The sequence below is a fragment of the Mesoplodon densirostris genome, chromosome 2 (genome assembly GCF_025265405.1).
Source record: "Mesoplodon densirostris isolate mMesDen1 chromosome 2, mMesDen1 primary haplotype, whole genome shotgun sequence".
Lineage (NCBI taxonomy): Eukaryota > Metazoa > Chordata > Mammalia > Artiodactyla > Ziphiidae > Mesoplodon > Mesoplodon densirostris.
In genome coordinates, this window is record NC_082662.1 from 98,578,101 (window position 1) to 98,592,216 (window position 14,116).

The 14,116-nt window shown below is 50.6% G+C and overlaps 1 protein-coding gene across 1 annotated transcript; it reads left to right on the forward strand.

The window, feature by feature from the left end:
* Nucleotides 1-1,264: 1,264 nt before the first annotated feature.
* On the forward strand, nucleotides 1,265-12,737 carry SYPL2 (synaptophysin like 2). Its single transcript, XM_060086217.1, has 6 exons — nucleotides 1,265-1,318; nucleotides 1,479-1,553; nucleotides 8,706-8,830; nucleotides 9,892-10,093; nucleotides 11,031-11,222; nucleotides 12,591-12,737. The coding sequence occupies exons 1-6, from the start codon at nucleotides 1,265-1,267 to the stop codon at nucleotides 12,735-12,737; spliced, it is 795 nt and encodes a 264-aa protein (XP_059942200.1).
* The last annotated feature ends 1,379 nt before the right edge of the window (nucleotides 12,738-14,116 follow it).

Genomic DNA, 14,116 nt, shown 5'->3' on the forward strand with positions numbered 1-14,116 from the left:
TCCCCCCACCCCAACCTTGGAAGGCACTTATTTAGTGGGGGAACGAATTGTATTAATAATAGCTAAATGTTCAAAAAACAATCATTCTGAAGTACCAGAAGGGGCCTCCAGGAATGATTTCCAGGCGATGGATACACATTTACAAGTCAATTCTTAGGAGGTGAAGGCAGGTTCTTTGGCTACCTCCCACTGGCTCACTCAGTGACCTTGGGCAAATCACTTAACCTTTCACTACTTACATTTACACTCTGGTAAACCGAATGTGTAATATTCATCATTACTCATTCAGGCTCCTGCGGAACACATCTTGAAAATTAGGGACCGATTTACGGTGGATCATATGCAACAACGTCAACTTTTCAACACAAAGTACATCTTCTTAGCCAACCACCCCCCTTCCCCGCCATTCCTCAAAGAATATTTTCACTCTCATTTAAATGGCGAGGGCTATTTTAAAGGAGATTGAGTTTATACTTTTAAATGATCCATAACTTTTAAATCACTAACGTAAGAATGCTTTTGGTGTTAACAAATTAAAGCAACGCCTAACTAGGCAGAACAATAAGTTACATTCTATTGCCCATTTCGTTTGTACTGGCTCTTGAAGATTTTGGAAGCAAGCAGTTTGTTAACTGTAAGTTTTAGAACTTTATTTCAGCCCTGATAATGCCTTTATGAAAATCCTTTAGGTTCTGAGTATTATGGTGTGAAAGAAGAAAAAACGGCACAGAGCAGTTCCAAATCCAGGAAAATTAGTAAAGATAAACTAGGAGCCGATGATTGCCAGCGCGCCAGGCTGGTTCCCGACTTTGGCTATGGGTCAGGGCAGCTGTGATGTCTCGCTTGGGACTGGCCCTGGAGGCTCCTGGCAAGGAACCTGAGCCCCCTCGCGGCCGAACTGCCCGCAGAGGCCACAGGTCCCTTTAAGGCGTCCTGCGGGCAAGGACCCGGGAGCTAAGGGGGCGGGAGGAGGGTTCTCAAGCGCACGCCACGTGACTCTATTGCCAAGTTCGTTCACGAGTTTGACAGAAGTTTGAATTGGACTCGGGGGTTTTCTGCAGCCGGCGGGGCAGAGCGGCGGCCGCGGCCTCGGCGAGCGCGAGCAGCAGCGCCCCCGCGACCCACCCAGCCAGACTGGATCCCGGGCCGCCGGCGGCCGCTCGCGCATCGGTACAGCTCGCTTACCCCGCCGCGGGTCAGCAGCCCCGAGCCCCACCGCGGTCCCCGCGGACCGCGCGCCGCGCCCCGGCCCCGCCGCGCCAGCATGTCCTCGACGGAGAGCTCCAGTCGCACGGCGGACAAGTCGCCGCGCCAGCAGGTACTCCCTGCACGCCCCTGGGGCTCTCTCGCCGCCCCTTCTCCACCTGGGTGTCGGGCCGACCCTTATTCTGCCCTCTTTCCCGGGTGTGAGTGGGAGGAAGAGGGCCAGCGCTTTCCTGGGTCCCCCACCACCCTGACCCCGGGCCCTGTCTCCGCAGGTGGACCGCCTGCTCGTGGGGGTGCGCTGGAGGCGGCTGGAGGAGCCGCTGGGCTTCATCAAAGTTCTCCAGTGGGTGAGTCGCTGCCCCAGACGAGGGCTATTTCGGGAGCCTGGGCTGTGACGCTGACCCGAGCAATGTGGCCGAAGTGGGGGGCGGGGAGGTGCTGAGGCGGGTCCCGGAGGAAGGGTGGGGGGCGGCGACAGGTGGGCGGGGGAGGGGCGGGCTGGAGCTCCTTCTCCAGCACTTGGTGGCAGGAGGGTGAGGAGCGAAGCATGCGGAGCCCCGGATTCTGTCCTTCTATGTGCAAGGAGTCTTTGCCCAGGGCGCTCACATTTCACCCGGGCGAGAGGACTCGGGTGTAACCTTTCCAGAACTCTGATCCTGCACATACCACTCCTCGGTGGCGGGAGGGGCGAAGAGGACAAGTGGGAATGAGGAAAGCTGCAGAGGGCAGAGGACGGAAGGAGGCAGGCGATGGAAACCATCCTGTCCCCAAACCCACCAGGACCTGACTGATCCTGGAGGTGGATTCATGGGACAGGGTCTTGGCTTGGTGGCTGTCCTGTTGAGGTCACTAGAGTAATCTGCGTTCCTGTAACTGCGTGAGGGAGTGGATGAATGAATGAATGGAGTTCATGGCTCTAGGATTACATAAAAGAAAAAATAGTAAGACAGAATAAAAATCAGCCAAAATGTGGCTTGTAGAATAAGATAGAATATTGAGCTGGAAAGCTGGGGCCCTGGGTTCTAGACCTGGACCTGCCTTTCCTACTTACTTGACCCTGGACAAATCTCTTCTTTGGACTTCAGTTTACATATTAATCAAATGTTCAGACCATCCCTAGGGTCCCTTTCTGCTCTAAATGGGTTGGCATGCTAGAACATTGCCCTTGGGTTAGACTTATCCTGTGACCTTGAAGAAATCACTTGCCCAGGGCCTCAGTTTCCCCTGTAGTGGTATAGGGGAAATGCCATCTTCTCCTGCCTCACTGGTACTTTGAGACATTAGCATGTTCTCTGTCCTTCGCGGTGCCCAAGGCCTCCTGGGTGTAAATTAGGAATGTGGACAGGTGCAGTCACTCTTTCAAATCATAAAGACTTTTCGGGAGCAGTTACTGCACTATCACAGAAGAGATTTAAGTTAGACAATCCACACACCAAATGGTGTGTGAATAACTTAATTAATGTGCTTTCAGCACAGAATTCAGCTAGGGAATAAGTTACCATTAATACTGAGGAGGATTGAGTTCTAAAGGGCTTTTAACTCACTGGAGACAGGAGTTAGCACTGTGTCGCTGATTCTTAAATCATCCTTTGGATGAGAATCATCAGATCTGGAATTCGGGGGCAATAGTGCATTTGGGGTTACCTCTGGACATCTGAGACCCTGACTGGGGCTACAGGCCAGCATGCGGAGCTCCCAAGTGCAAACTCTGGGACCTGTTGGGGACTTTCCACTCTCTCTACTGCCTCAAGAGCGGTTGGAACAACTGCTGACTGAGCTCTTTCACCTCTCCCCCCACTTCCACTTCCCTGCCATGAGCCACCACTTGAGTACTTGAGGGGGCCGTAGAAGAATGATATTAAGGCTCCGTGTGTCTACCATCCAGAACTAGGGATCCATTATGAGTGGTCCAGAGGAGCAGAACCAGAAATGTAAGGGTACAATTTTATCATTAAACTAGACAAATGGATCTAAGGGAAATTTGAGAAAGGCTGTCAAGGGATGAGGGAAACAATGAGGTTATTAGACCATGGAATCATCCTCCATGGGAGGGATTCTGAAAAGCTTCCTTCTTCAACCTTTCTATCCTTTTCCCAACCCTCCCCCAACCAATACCCACAACATTTCTATAAGGCTGCACAAAGTAATGCCTAGTCTCCCACAGTCAGTTCTGATCCCTAAGAATAAGACCTGTTTGACTTTTTTTTTTTTTTTTTTTTGCGGTACGCGGGCCTCTCACTGTTGTGGCCTCTCCCGTTGCGGAGCACAGGCTCCGGACACGCAGGCTCAGCGGCCATGGCTCACGGGCCCAGCCGCTCCGCGGCACGTGGGATCTTCCCGGACCGGGGCACGAACCCGTGTCCCCTGCATCGGCAGGTGGACTCTCAACCACTGTGCCACCAGGGAAGCCCCCTGTTTGACTTTTAAGATCCTCAACTTCTTAGAGAGGAAGTTATGCCTTTCTCTCATAATACTCAATCCAAGAGTCCAGGGCTAGGCTCTGCACTCAGCCCTCATTCGAAGGGTAGCATCATAAAGAGACATGATTTGCTTTTACTGCCATCCTGGTAGCCTGAATTGAGAGTGAGTTTCACTTGCCCTGAGTCTCTGCAGGTGAACACAGGAACCAGCACCAAAATGACAGTGAAAATGTCGTTTGGGACTTTTTGTATATTTCCTGCTTGGAGGGATCAAATACACCCTGTCTGGAAAAGGGGGAAAAAACCACAGACGAACCTGCGGTTTTTGTAATGATAATTGAAAGCTTTGTTGTCACTATTACAAAAAGCAAAGGTTTTACTGGAATCCTGGTGAGATAAAAGTAATGTTATTCTTTTATTAGTGAGTAGCTTAGCTTAGGGTACCTCTTTAAAATTTAAAGATTAACTAATCTCACCTCAATTGCAGTTCTGGAGTCTCACTAAGTAAGTCTACACTAAGCTAGGAAAATAACATGGGCATATACCAATTACTGGAGAACTAGTTTTTCTCTGCTTTCTAGCTATGGAGCCTAGGGTAAGTGATGAAATCTTCATGGGTCTCAGTTTCTTATCTGTAGATGAGGGTAAGATCTGTCTCATGAGCTCACTGGGAGGACAACAGGAGCTAATATCTGTAAAGCATTGGAGCATTCAGGAAGACCATGGTGAGCCTGGCAGTCCAGGAGGTATTCAGCAAGTGTTTGTTCCCAAACCTCTCCTTCTCCCTAACTTTCCCCCTTATGCAGACTGTCAGCTGGACTTGTCCTTTGGTGAGATTATTCAGATGTCACTGCCAAATCCTCACTTTGAGGGTAAGGTACGAATCTCCTGGATTACTCAGTTACTGTATCGATAATGTCACGTTACCTTTAACTTGGTGTGCCCTTGATCAGTAATTCACCTTTGAGGTGCCAAAGTCACTTATTTGGTCCTGGGGTCTCTGTAATGAAAATAAGGTATTTCCATAAATGTGGGGAATTCGAAAGTACACCATCAGAGTCCATGAAAACCAGTGAGATGATTGTGGGAATAGGATCTGGGGGAGAACTTGTCTTCCTTGTGCCCTGCACTAAGTGAAAATGTTAGTGTTCTCAGGACTGACAAAGGATTATCACCAAAAAGCAAGTCAGCACTAAAGTGGAGCCTCATCCTTAAAGTAGCAAGCTTATTCTGACATCTTTCCAAAAGAGATGCAGAGGGCTTCCCTGGTGGCGCAGTGGTTAAGAATCCGCCTGCCAATGCAGGGGACACGGGTTCGAGCCCTGGTCCGGGAAGATCCCACATGCCGTGGAGCAACTAAGCCCGTGCGCCACAACTACTGAGCTTTCTCTCTAGAGCCCACGTACCACAGCTGCTGAAGCCCGCGTGCCTAGAGCCTGTGCTCCACAACAAGAGAAGCCACTGCAATGAGAAGCCCGTGCGCCGCAACAAAGAGTAGTCCTGCAACTAGAGAAAGCCCGGGCACAGCAACAAAGACCCAACACAGCCAAAAATAAAATAAATAAATTTATGAAAAAAAAAAAGAGATGCAGAGGGAGGTGGGGGAAGGGAAGAGGAGGAGGAGGAGGAGGAAGAGGGGGAGGAGGGTGGCAGTGTATGACCACTGCTGTTCCCAGCAATGCAGGTCCATGAGGAGGGAGGCTGGTTGGTACCAGAGCTCTGGAGTTGCCCCTTGTCTTAGGGTCTCCATGTCTTCTTGGCTCCTGTTCTTTATGACCAGCTTGTTTGGCTCAGAGCCTTGTGCTTGGTGACAGGGGTGGTTTCTGTTCTTCCTCACTCTTCCCTGTGGCTCAGTCACCTGGCACAATTAAGGAAGAAAGCATATCTGATACAGAAAGTAGAGGGGGCTGGGAAAGCGTGTCTTTCTCTGCTCCTACATCCCAGCTGCAGAGCTACTTCCTCTCTCTTTGCAATCCTCCCTGCACACGGTAGAGATCTTTTTCAGCCTTTATAACTCTGTGTTGCAGGGTTCTGTTTTGGTTTTTATCTGAGCATGACTCTCTCCTTTATGGATGCAAACTCTTGAGAGCAGGCACCAGGTCTGAATAAGTTGAATAAACTTAGATTCTGCAGCACCTGGCACAAAGTAGATGCTCGATAACTCTTTGTTGATTAATGAATGGGTGACGTAGAAAGAGCACTGAACCGGGAATCAGAAGTTGTGAATTCTCAGCCTGGCTCTCACATTGGCTAAATGTGACCTTGGGAAAGTCACTTAATCTTTTGGGACTTCAGTTTCCACCTCTATGAAATGAGACTATTGTGCTTGATAATCTCTGAGATCCTTTTTGCTCTGCTGCTCTGTGAACCTGTGAGATTTTGCTGAGATTCCTCCATCCGTTCACTTGCATAGCCAACTGTCATCTGTTATCTGACACCATCTGACTGTGTTATGTTCAGATTTAATCATATATTCTGGTTAATAAAGTTATATAAGGTGTTTAGAGGCTCCTGACTTTCAAAGAATCAGAATAGAAGGGAATATAGTTAATACTCAAGTTACTATGGGTATATTTTGCCCAGAGAGGAATTGTAAAGAAAGGTTCAGGATTTTCAGAACCTCAAGGTTGTCATCTGGACATAGCAGAACTTTCCGCAATGATGGAAAAGCTCTATAATCTGTGTTGTCCAGTATGGAACCTGCTAGTCACATGTGCCTAGGGAGCACTTGAAATGTGGCCAGTGTGTCTGAGCAACTGAATTTTAAGTGTTATTAAATTTTAATTAATTTAAATGTAAATAGCCACACTTGGCTAGTGGCTACCATTGTGGATAGTGCAGCTCTATAGTAGGAGCTCCATGAAGACAGAGGGTTTTTTTTTCTCTTTTGTTCACTAATAAATCATATCGCCTAGAACAATGCCTGGTACATAGTAGATGCTCAGTAAATGACATCTTTCTGTAGATGGTCAGGAGTGCCAGTCAAGAGAATGCTGGTAAAAAGCAGGCTCCATAACTGACTGTTCATTGCCCCAAGTTAGGAGTACCTACTTTTGGGGGGAACCTATTACAGAGCCATTCACTGGCTAACTGCCAACAGTAAAAATATATCCAACTGTCTGCCCTTCCCAGAATGTAACGCCTTAATTGTGTCCAGTTCTGGGCACCAGAAGCTAAGAGGAACAAAGAAACTTCCAAGAGGAATCAGAGAACTGACAAGAAACAGAGCTGACAAGATTGGAGAATTCTTACGAGGACGAGCTAGAGAAGTTCCACTGTTATGCCAGGGAGGCAACTTGGAGTATGTAAAGGATAATAATGCAGAGGCTTTGAGTAACTTCTCTCCAGGCCTGTCAAGAAGATGAGCAAACAGGGCTCTACTGCAGCCTCTGTAATTTAAGTCAGATCAGGAGGTTAAGCAGGCATTGGAGAGAGGTTTTACTGTCTCCTTTCTTGGATGATTTTTAAGATGGAGACAATTGTCATTTGTTTGAACTAAACCTCCTAGAAACAGAGAGGTACCCATTATGACCTTTAGAGAGGGGTCAGCGGCTCCAGCATGAAGAAGATCTGCCAGGCCAGGCGACGCAAGGTGGGGCAGTGGCACTGGACACCACCCAGGGACAGAGCACAGCTGCTGGCGAGCCCAGCCAAGAGCACACTGATAGCGTTACCCTTGGAGAGTGACAGAATCAAAGAGTTGGAAAAGGCCTTTGGATTACTTGCTCCAAACCCCTCATTTTACAGAGGAGGAAACGGAGACTCAGAGAGCAGAATGACTTATTAGAGGTCACCCTGCCAGTTAGTGACAGGGCCAGGAGACTAGGACCTGGATTTCCAGACTCCTGATCCAGGTCTCTTCACTCCACAATACTATCAAGCATTAGCAAAATTATGTGAACACAACTCTATTCTATAAACACTGGTTGCAGGACTGGGATGTGAATTAGCTGTCTTCTAGGTGCTTAATATCCAAGATACCAAATCGCAAAGAAACGTACAAAAAGTGAACAATTAACAGAATAAACTCACTGCTTAATACAAATGATTATATGGCGCACAAGCCAATGGTAAGTGCACAGGAAACGAGGCCTGAACAGATGATGTGGGAGGATCAGAGACTCCAATTTCTCACCTCCTTCTAACCGAAGTGTGTATCCTCAGAAAGAAATTAGAAAATCATAGGATGAGGGAATTTCATGTCACTCAAGGAAGGAGGTTTAGTAACATGTGATGAAAGGTGAAGAGGAAAACAATTCACGTGATCTGAAACGCCTCTGGTTCTTAACACTGAGAAATGGCAGCAGCAACGGATTATAAAGGGAAATACCACTGGGGAAAAAGCAGAGGCTGATAAGGCAAGTTGAGGATACTTTTCTCTGGGCTTGAGCCAGGACTGCCAGCATCAACCCAGCCAGCACAGTTGCCAAAGGAAAGGTGCCTTTGGGAGACAGGAGTTAGCTGGCAGTACCATGGGACAGCAGCCAGGCCCCTGCCCCCTTGGCCCCTAGGAAGACTTGGCAGAGGTTGTCCCCTCTAGCTATACCTCCACTGAGGCAGGAAGCCATTGGAAGTTAGCAAGAAGGTAATGGTAAGATTCAGTGATGGCTTCAAAGGAGAAATGGAAAGAATTCCATACACTCCTGATCTAGATTGGTGCAGGGAAATCTATTTCTAGGGTGCCTCTCCCTTGGGGAGGAAATTCAAGTCCAACTTTGAGATAGAAGTTTCCAAAGCCTAAATTGCTTTGTGTTAGTCATCATCTTAAGGAGGCTGCTTGTGGTCTCCAGTGTCACATCCAAGGGGGAGACCTGGAAGCTGCCCATTTCTCCCTCTTCATCTCCCTCCCCGGTACCAGTCAAAGTCAACCTTATTCATTTGGCTGTTTGGTCCAACACACTGTGCAGTGAACACAGCACCCTGAGGCTGGGAGACCAAAGGAAGCCATGGGTCCCTGGGAGTCCTGGCCCTCCCCCCCCCACCATATCTGCACCGGCTGAGAGTCAGAGGGTGGTTCTGAAGGGATAGACCTTGGCCAGCTGACCTTCTGACTCTCAGAGGGTCTTCACTCTCCCTCAGCTCTTTGCTATTTTCGCCTTCGGGTCCTGCGGCTCCTACAGTGGGGAAACAGGAGCAACGATTCGCTGCAACAACGAAGCCAAGGACGTGAGCACCATCATTGTTTCGTTCGGCTATCCCTTCAGGTGAGCAGGAGTTGATTCTGACCCCGCATAGCCTCTCTCACTGGATTGGCAGGACCTGCTTAGTCTCTTTCTCCTCCAGAAACCTAAAGACCTTTTGTTGTGTGCCACTCCAGTTTCAGATAGAATTACAAAGCTCAGGTCCTTCCTGCCCTTTAGGAATTTCAGACACACTGGCCAGAGAAAAATATAAGGGAAACTCAAATAAATCCTTGTTATAATAATGTTGCAGTCCATGAATAACCAATAGCAGGTAACAACAGCTCCTACAGAAAGAACCCATGCAGTGTGGGGTGGAGGCTTCTCGACCCTCAGCAGCCTCCTCCCTGCCTTGAAGGTAAGGAAGCTTGTCAGTACTCAGATCATAAAGAGCTGATGGGGGATGCTCACCAGTACCATCAGAATACAAGGAGGTATACCTTGACCAGGAGGTAGAAGACAATACTCTTTCCTGAGGGTTTGGGAGCTTAGAGAAGGGAGAGCCCAAGTGTTCAGAGGGGAATGGGGACAGGGCTCAGCTTTTCAGAAATTTCTATTAGCAGCAGCCAAGTTAGATTAGCTGTCTCTTGTTCATAATAGGGTATTTGTTTTTCTCTCTTGATTTTGTCCAGTGTAGTCTCATTGGGGGACCTAAATAAAGCCTGAGAATGGGTGATTCCAATCTTAACTTGGCCACTGTGGACCTGTGCTTTCCCAGGGACAGAATGAAGCTGATTTCCCTGGTGGTTTGGCTACCAGAAATAGATGAACTATATATACTGTGGTTACAATCTAAAGGGTTGTGGAGATACTTGGAAATACAGGGTCACCGTATCTGGGCAGGGTGGATGAGTGTGAGGTGGTGGCTGAGAGGGAGGTAGAGTTTGACCAGAATTCCAGGGAAATTCCTGTCCTGACTGCAAGGTTCCCTCCAGAAACTTTCCTCCCTACCTGCCCCTTTCTTGGTTCTGTAAGAGTCCTTGGGTGACAACTAGTGCAGGACTGCTCCTGGGGCAGGGGAAGCCCACTGCCTCCACAGGGAGAGGATCGCCCTGAGCTCAGGGTGGGCTCCGTGCCACCTGCAGGTTGAACCGGGTCCAGTATGAGATGCCCCTCTGCGACGATGAATCCACCTCCAAGACCATGCATCTCATGGGGGACTTCTCTGCCCCCGCCGAGTTCTTCGTGACCCTGGGCATCTTTTCCTTCTTCTACACCATAGCTGCACTCATCCTCTACCTGCGTTTCCACAACATCTACACGGAGAACAGGCGCTTCCCCCTGGTGGTGAGTGGGCACAGCCAGGAGGGATGGGGTGGAGGCACTGAGGAGACACGTTCCCCGGCTGAGGACAAACATGGTGGCTTTCCTGGGTCCCTGACACTCGGATGTGAACCTCCTCAATCTCCCTGCCAGCTCTTTGCTGTTGGTCCCTTCGGGTGCTGAGGCTGCCACGGGTCCTCGGGCCAGTGGAAGGCCCATGTCCCAGGACTCTGCATCTACCAACCTCCCATCGCTTGCTCTACTCAAAGTAGGCACAATAGCTTCAAGAAGCAGGCGCTGAAGTCTGATTGCTTGGGTTCAAATTCCAGCACTGTCCCTTACTAGCTGTGTGCTCTTGACAATTTCCTTAACCTCTCTAACTCTCAGTTTCCTCAACTATAAAATTGGAATAAAATAATAACTATCTAATAGTGTTTTGGAAGGATAAAGTGAACATGCATGTAAAATACCCGGTGTATAGTTAGCCTCCATAAGTGCTAGCTATTATCAATATTATTTCCCCTTTACTTTCTCCTTATCCCAGGCATGCAAGGTGGAAAGGGTGCCTTAGGAGACCCCATTTATCTCCTGCAGTCTGCCCTCACTCTGCCACCAGTTGTAACTGAGCAGTGGTGATCAAAGGAAAGGCTGGGCGTGGGGAGAGTGTCAAGTTTAGGCCACGTGGGTTTGGGGATGACACTGACCAACAGATGCCTGGGCACATTGTTACCTGACCTCAGTTCTGAGGGCATGGGCAGGGGTAGCCCTGGCTGGCGGGATTCTCTTGGTGGCAGATTCCCTAGGATGATCTGAGTTCCCTGAAGCTCTAGGTGTTGGGTAGGATGGGAAGAGGCAGCTGTCCTGGGACCCCAGGATCCCAGTGCCTTATGGCAAGAGGAAAAGAAGTACAGAATCATGGAGGCCTTTCTGATTGTATTTCCTGTCCCTCTGCTCCTCCCAGGACTTCTGTGTGACTGTCTCCTTCACCTTTTTCTGGCTGGTAGCTGCAGCTGCCTGGGGCAAGGGCCTGACTGACATCAAGGGGGCCACACGACCATCCAGCCTGATAGCAGCCATGTCTGTGTGCAATGGAGAGGAGGCGGTGTGCAGTGCCGGGGCCACGCCCTCCATGGGACTGGCCAACATCTCCGTGGTGAGACCTGTGGCCACTGAAGGGGTCTGGGGAAGGCAGCACACTCCCAGCTGCCCAGGCCTGTCACAGCAGGGTCTGAGAGGGATAGAGAGGGTGTCTCCACAGCTGCCCTCTCCGGCACTGGCAGCCAGTGCTTCCCCTGCACCTAATGCTGGCTGCTGGCCCCTGGCTGACCCTGAGGGACATTTGGGCAGAGGGAACGCAAGAGCCACTCAGCCTCCTGTGCCTTCCTCCTTCTGCCCTCTGCCTCCCATTTCCCTCTCTTCTCCCCACCTCCAGGCGTGCTCTTTGTGACTGCCTCTCCCTCCTCCTGCCTCTTTATATTCTGTGTGAATGTACACACAGGAGCAGGTGGAGGGGGAGCCTAGGGCTGTGACTGGGCTCAAAGTGGTGGGGCAGACCCAGAGTGGGTGAGAAGGGACTTATTGTCACTCAGGCCTCCAGGCTGGAAAAGGTCTTTGGGCAGTGGTGGGTCTAGCTGGTATGCATGTATTTGGCCACCCCAGCTGTTAGAACATTGAAACATCTCCGTATCAGTTGGTAAGTAGCTGAGCTTTGCAAATGCCCTCCTGTCAGCCCAGCCGCCTCAGCCCTGCCCTGAAAATGGCCTGAACCTTCCCCAGGCCCAGCAACTGAAAGGTTTAATGGCTGGCACACCAGGGAGCCTTCTAGACCTTGCTGGAACCCTGCTGATAGGTGTTAGCCTCACAGCCTTTTACTGTAAAAATGTTCACACATTCGGCGAAGCTGAAAGACTTTTACAATGAACAGCGACGCACTCATCAGCTAGACAGTACCATTAACATTTTACTAGACTTGCTTTGTCCCGCATCTATCTGCCTCTCTTCACCTATCGATCCATCTTATTTTTAATGCATTTCAAAGTTGATTGCAGACATCAGTACACTTCCCCCTAAATACTCCCTGCTGATAGGTTTTTAAATACTTTGCATAAATATTTGGATAGAGCTGGCTGGGTCGCTACCCTAGGGAAGGAGCACCTTGGACAGCTCGGGCCCCACCCACCCCGACAAGGCCTCCTGAAAACAGCCTGTGGACGCTGTGGGAAGCGCCACTAGAGCCCGTGCTCCTTGCTATGCTTTGCACGGTGCTCCACTCCGGGAGCCAGGTTCTCCTAGCGACCAAGCCACAACTTGGGTGCATGCTGTGGAGAGAGTGAGACACTTTCACCAGAGGATCCCTTAGTGGGTGATGGCCTTAAACCCTGACTCTACATCCAGTTCTCCTTTAGTCTTTCTAGCCCTCTGCACCTCCCCCTCCCCCCAACACACAGGTACTCCCCCTCCCTGTTCCCAGGATGCCCTCCTTCTATTCTCATAAGCCCCCCTCCCCCTGATGTCTTTGCAGCTCTTTGGCTTTATCAGCTTCTTCCTGTGGGCCGGGAACTGTTGGTTTGTGTTCAAGGAGACCCCGTGGCATGGGAAGGGCCAGGACCAGGGCCAGGGCGCCGGCCAGGAGAGCGCAGCTGAGCAGGGAGCGGTGGAGAAGCAGTAAGCGGCCCCCACCCGGCTACTCCCGAACAGGACAGCGCCTCTTCAACCGCCTCTGGCTTCCAGGACCTCCCTCTTCTTCCTCCCCCAACTCCCCTCCCCCATTATTCTGGGCTCTGAGCTTTGAGACGTCTTCACTGGATGGGCAGGCATGGAAACCTGGGCAACCCTCCCAGTGGCTTCCTATCCCTCCTCTTGCTGGAGCCTCGGATGGCAGGAGCTCAGTGCTTCTTATCTACTGCCTGGACCCAGGCATCTTACTTGGGGTCTTACATGTACCCTCATGGCCTTTGAGAACCAGCCTCTGCTACAGGCAAAGGTTGGGGTCAGGAGACCTGAGACTGGTTCCTAGCTGCCACTTCTATCAGTCTGTCCAGCGTCAATAAAAGTGGGGGGAGGGGAAATTGGCTGGCAGCCTTCTCCCTGCCCCCTTGCATGGAGGGCCCACCAGTGGTTTAGTGACCCCTCTGCAATGGCTGTCATCAAGGCCCCGTGTATGCGCTGACCTCCAATCCGCCTGAGCTCAGTATGCTCCCCACCCTCTCCTCTGGCCTCTGTTTGCCCACAGAGCCCATCATGTGGGAACCCAGGAGGCTGACTAGCCTAGAAAACAGTCTTTCAGAGGGTCCCAAGTAGGCTGAGACTTGGTGGGGAGCAGATAAATTGCAACTGAGTTGCAACTTCAAGAAACAGAAGCCAGGAAACTTGCTGGGGAATCCGTTTTTTTTTAATTCCCTTAGTCCTCCCACCCCTCCAGGCTGGGGCACTTCCACCAACACTCTAAACTCATACTTGCCCTAGAAACTCCTTACCTTCCTCCCTGTCCTCCTTCTTGGGCTTGGTCTCACACCTGGGACACAAGATGAGGGGTCTAGGAGCATCTCCATTTCAGCCCTCCCCGCCTCCCACCTCTCTGTCCCTCTCCCTTCCCCAGCCTCTTGGGTCTGAGGCATTCAAGATCCTTTTCAAAGTCTGTCCAGGCCTTCCTTTCATTCCTGTAGGGCCAGATAGGGGCTTTGAAAGGGTAAGAAAGGACCATCATGAGTCTAAGTTGCCCCAGAGCCCCAGGACATGGACGGATGGGCCCATTTCTTCCTCACTCTCTGCTCGTTTTTTTCCCGCCCTGCTCCTTCTCTGGCCCGTTTCATACTTCCCCTTCTCACCTTTACGAAAGAACACGCCCTCTCCCTTTGCCCGCCATTCCTCCCCTGCTTCCGCATCTGTTCCAAGCTCTATCCCCACTACACACCCACCCCGGTCCAGGGCAGGCTGATGCTCTTGGTACTTCTTCACTTCGGGACCCAGTTCCATATTTGTCTTTGGTGTGTCTCCCCTTCCTGACACCTCCTCAGTCCCTCTGCGGACCCCAGGGCCCAAGAGTCA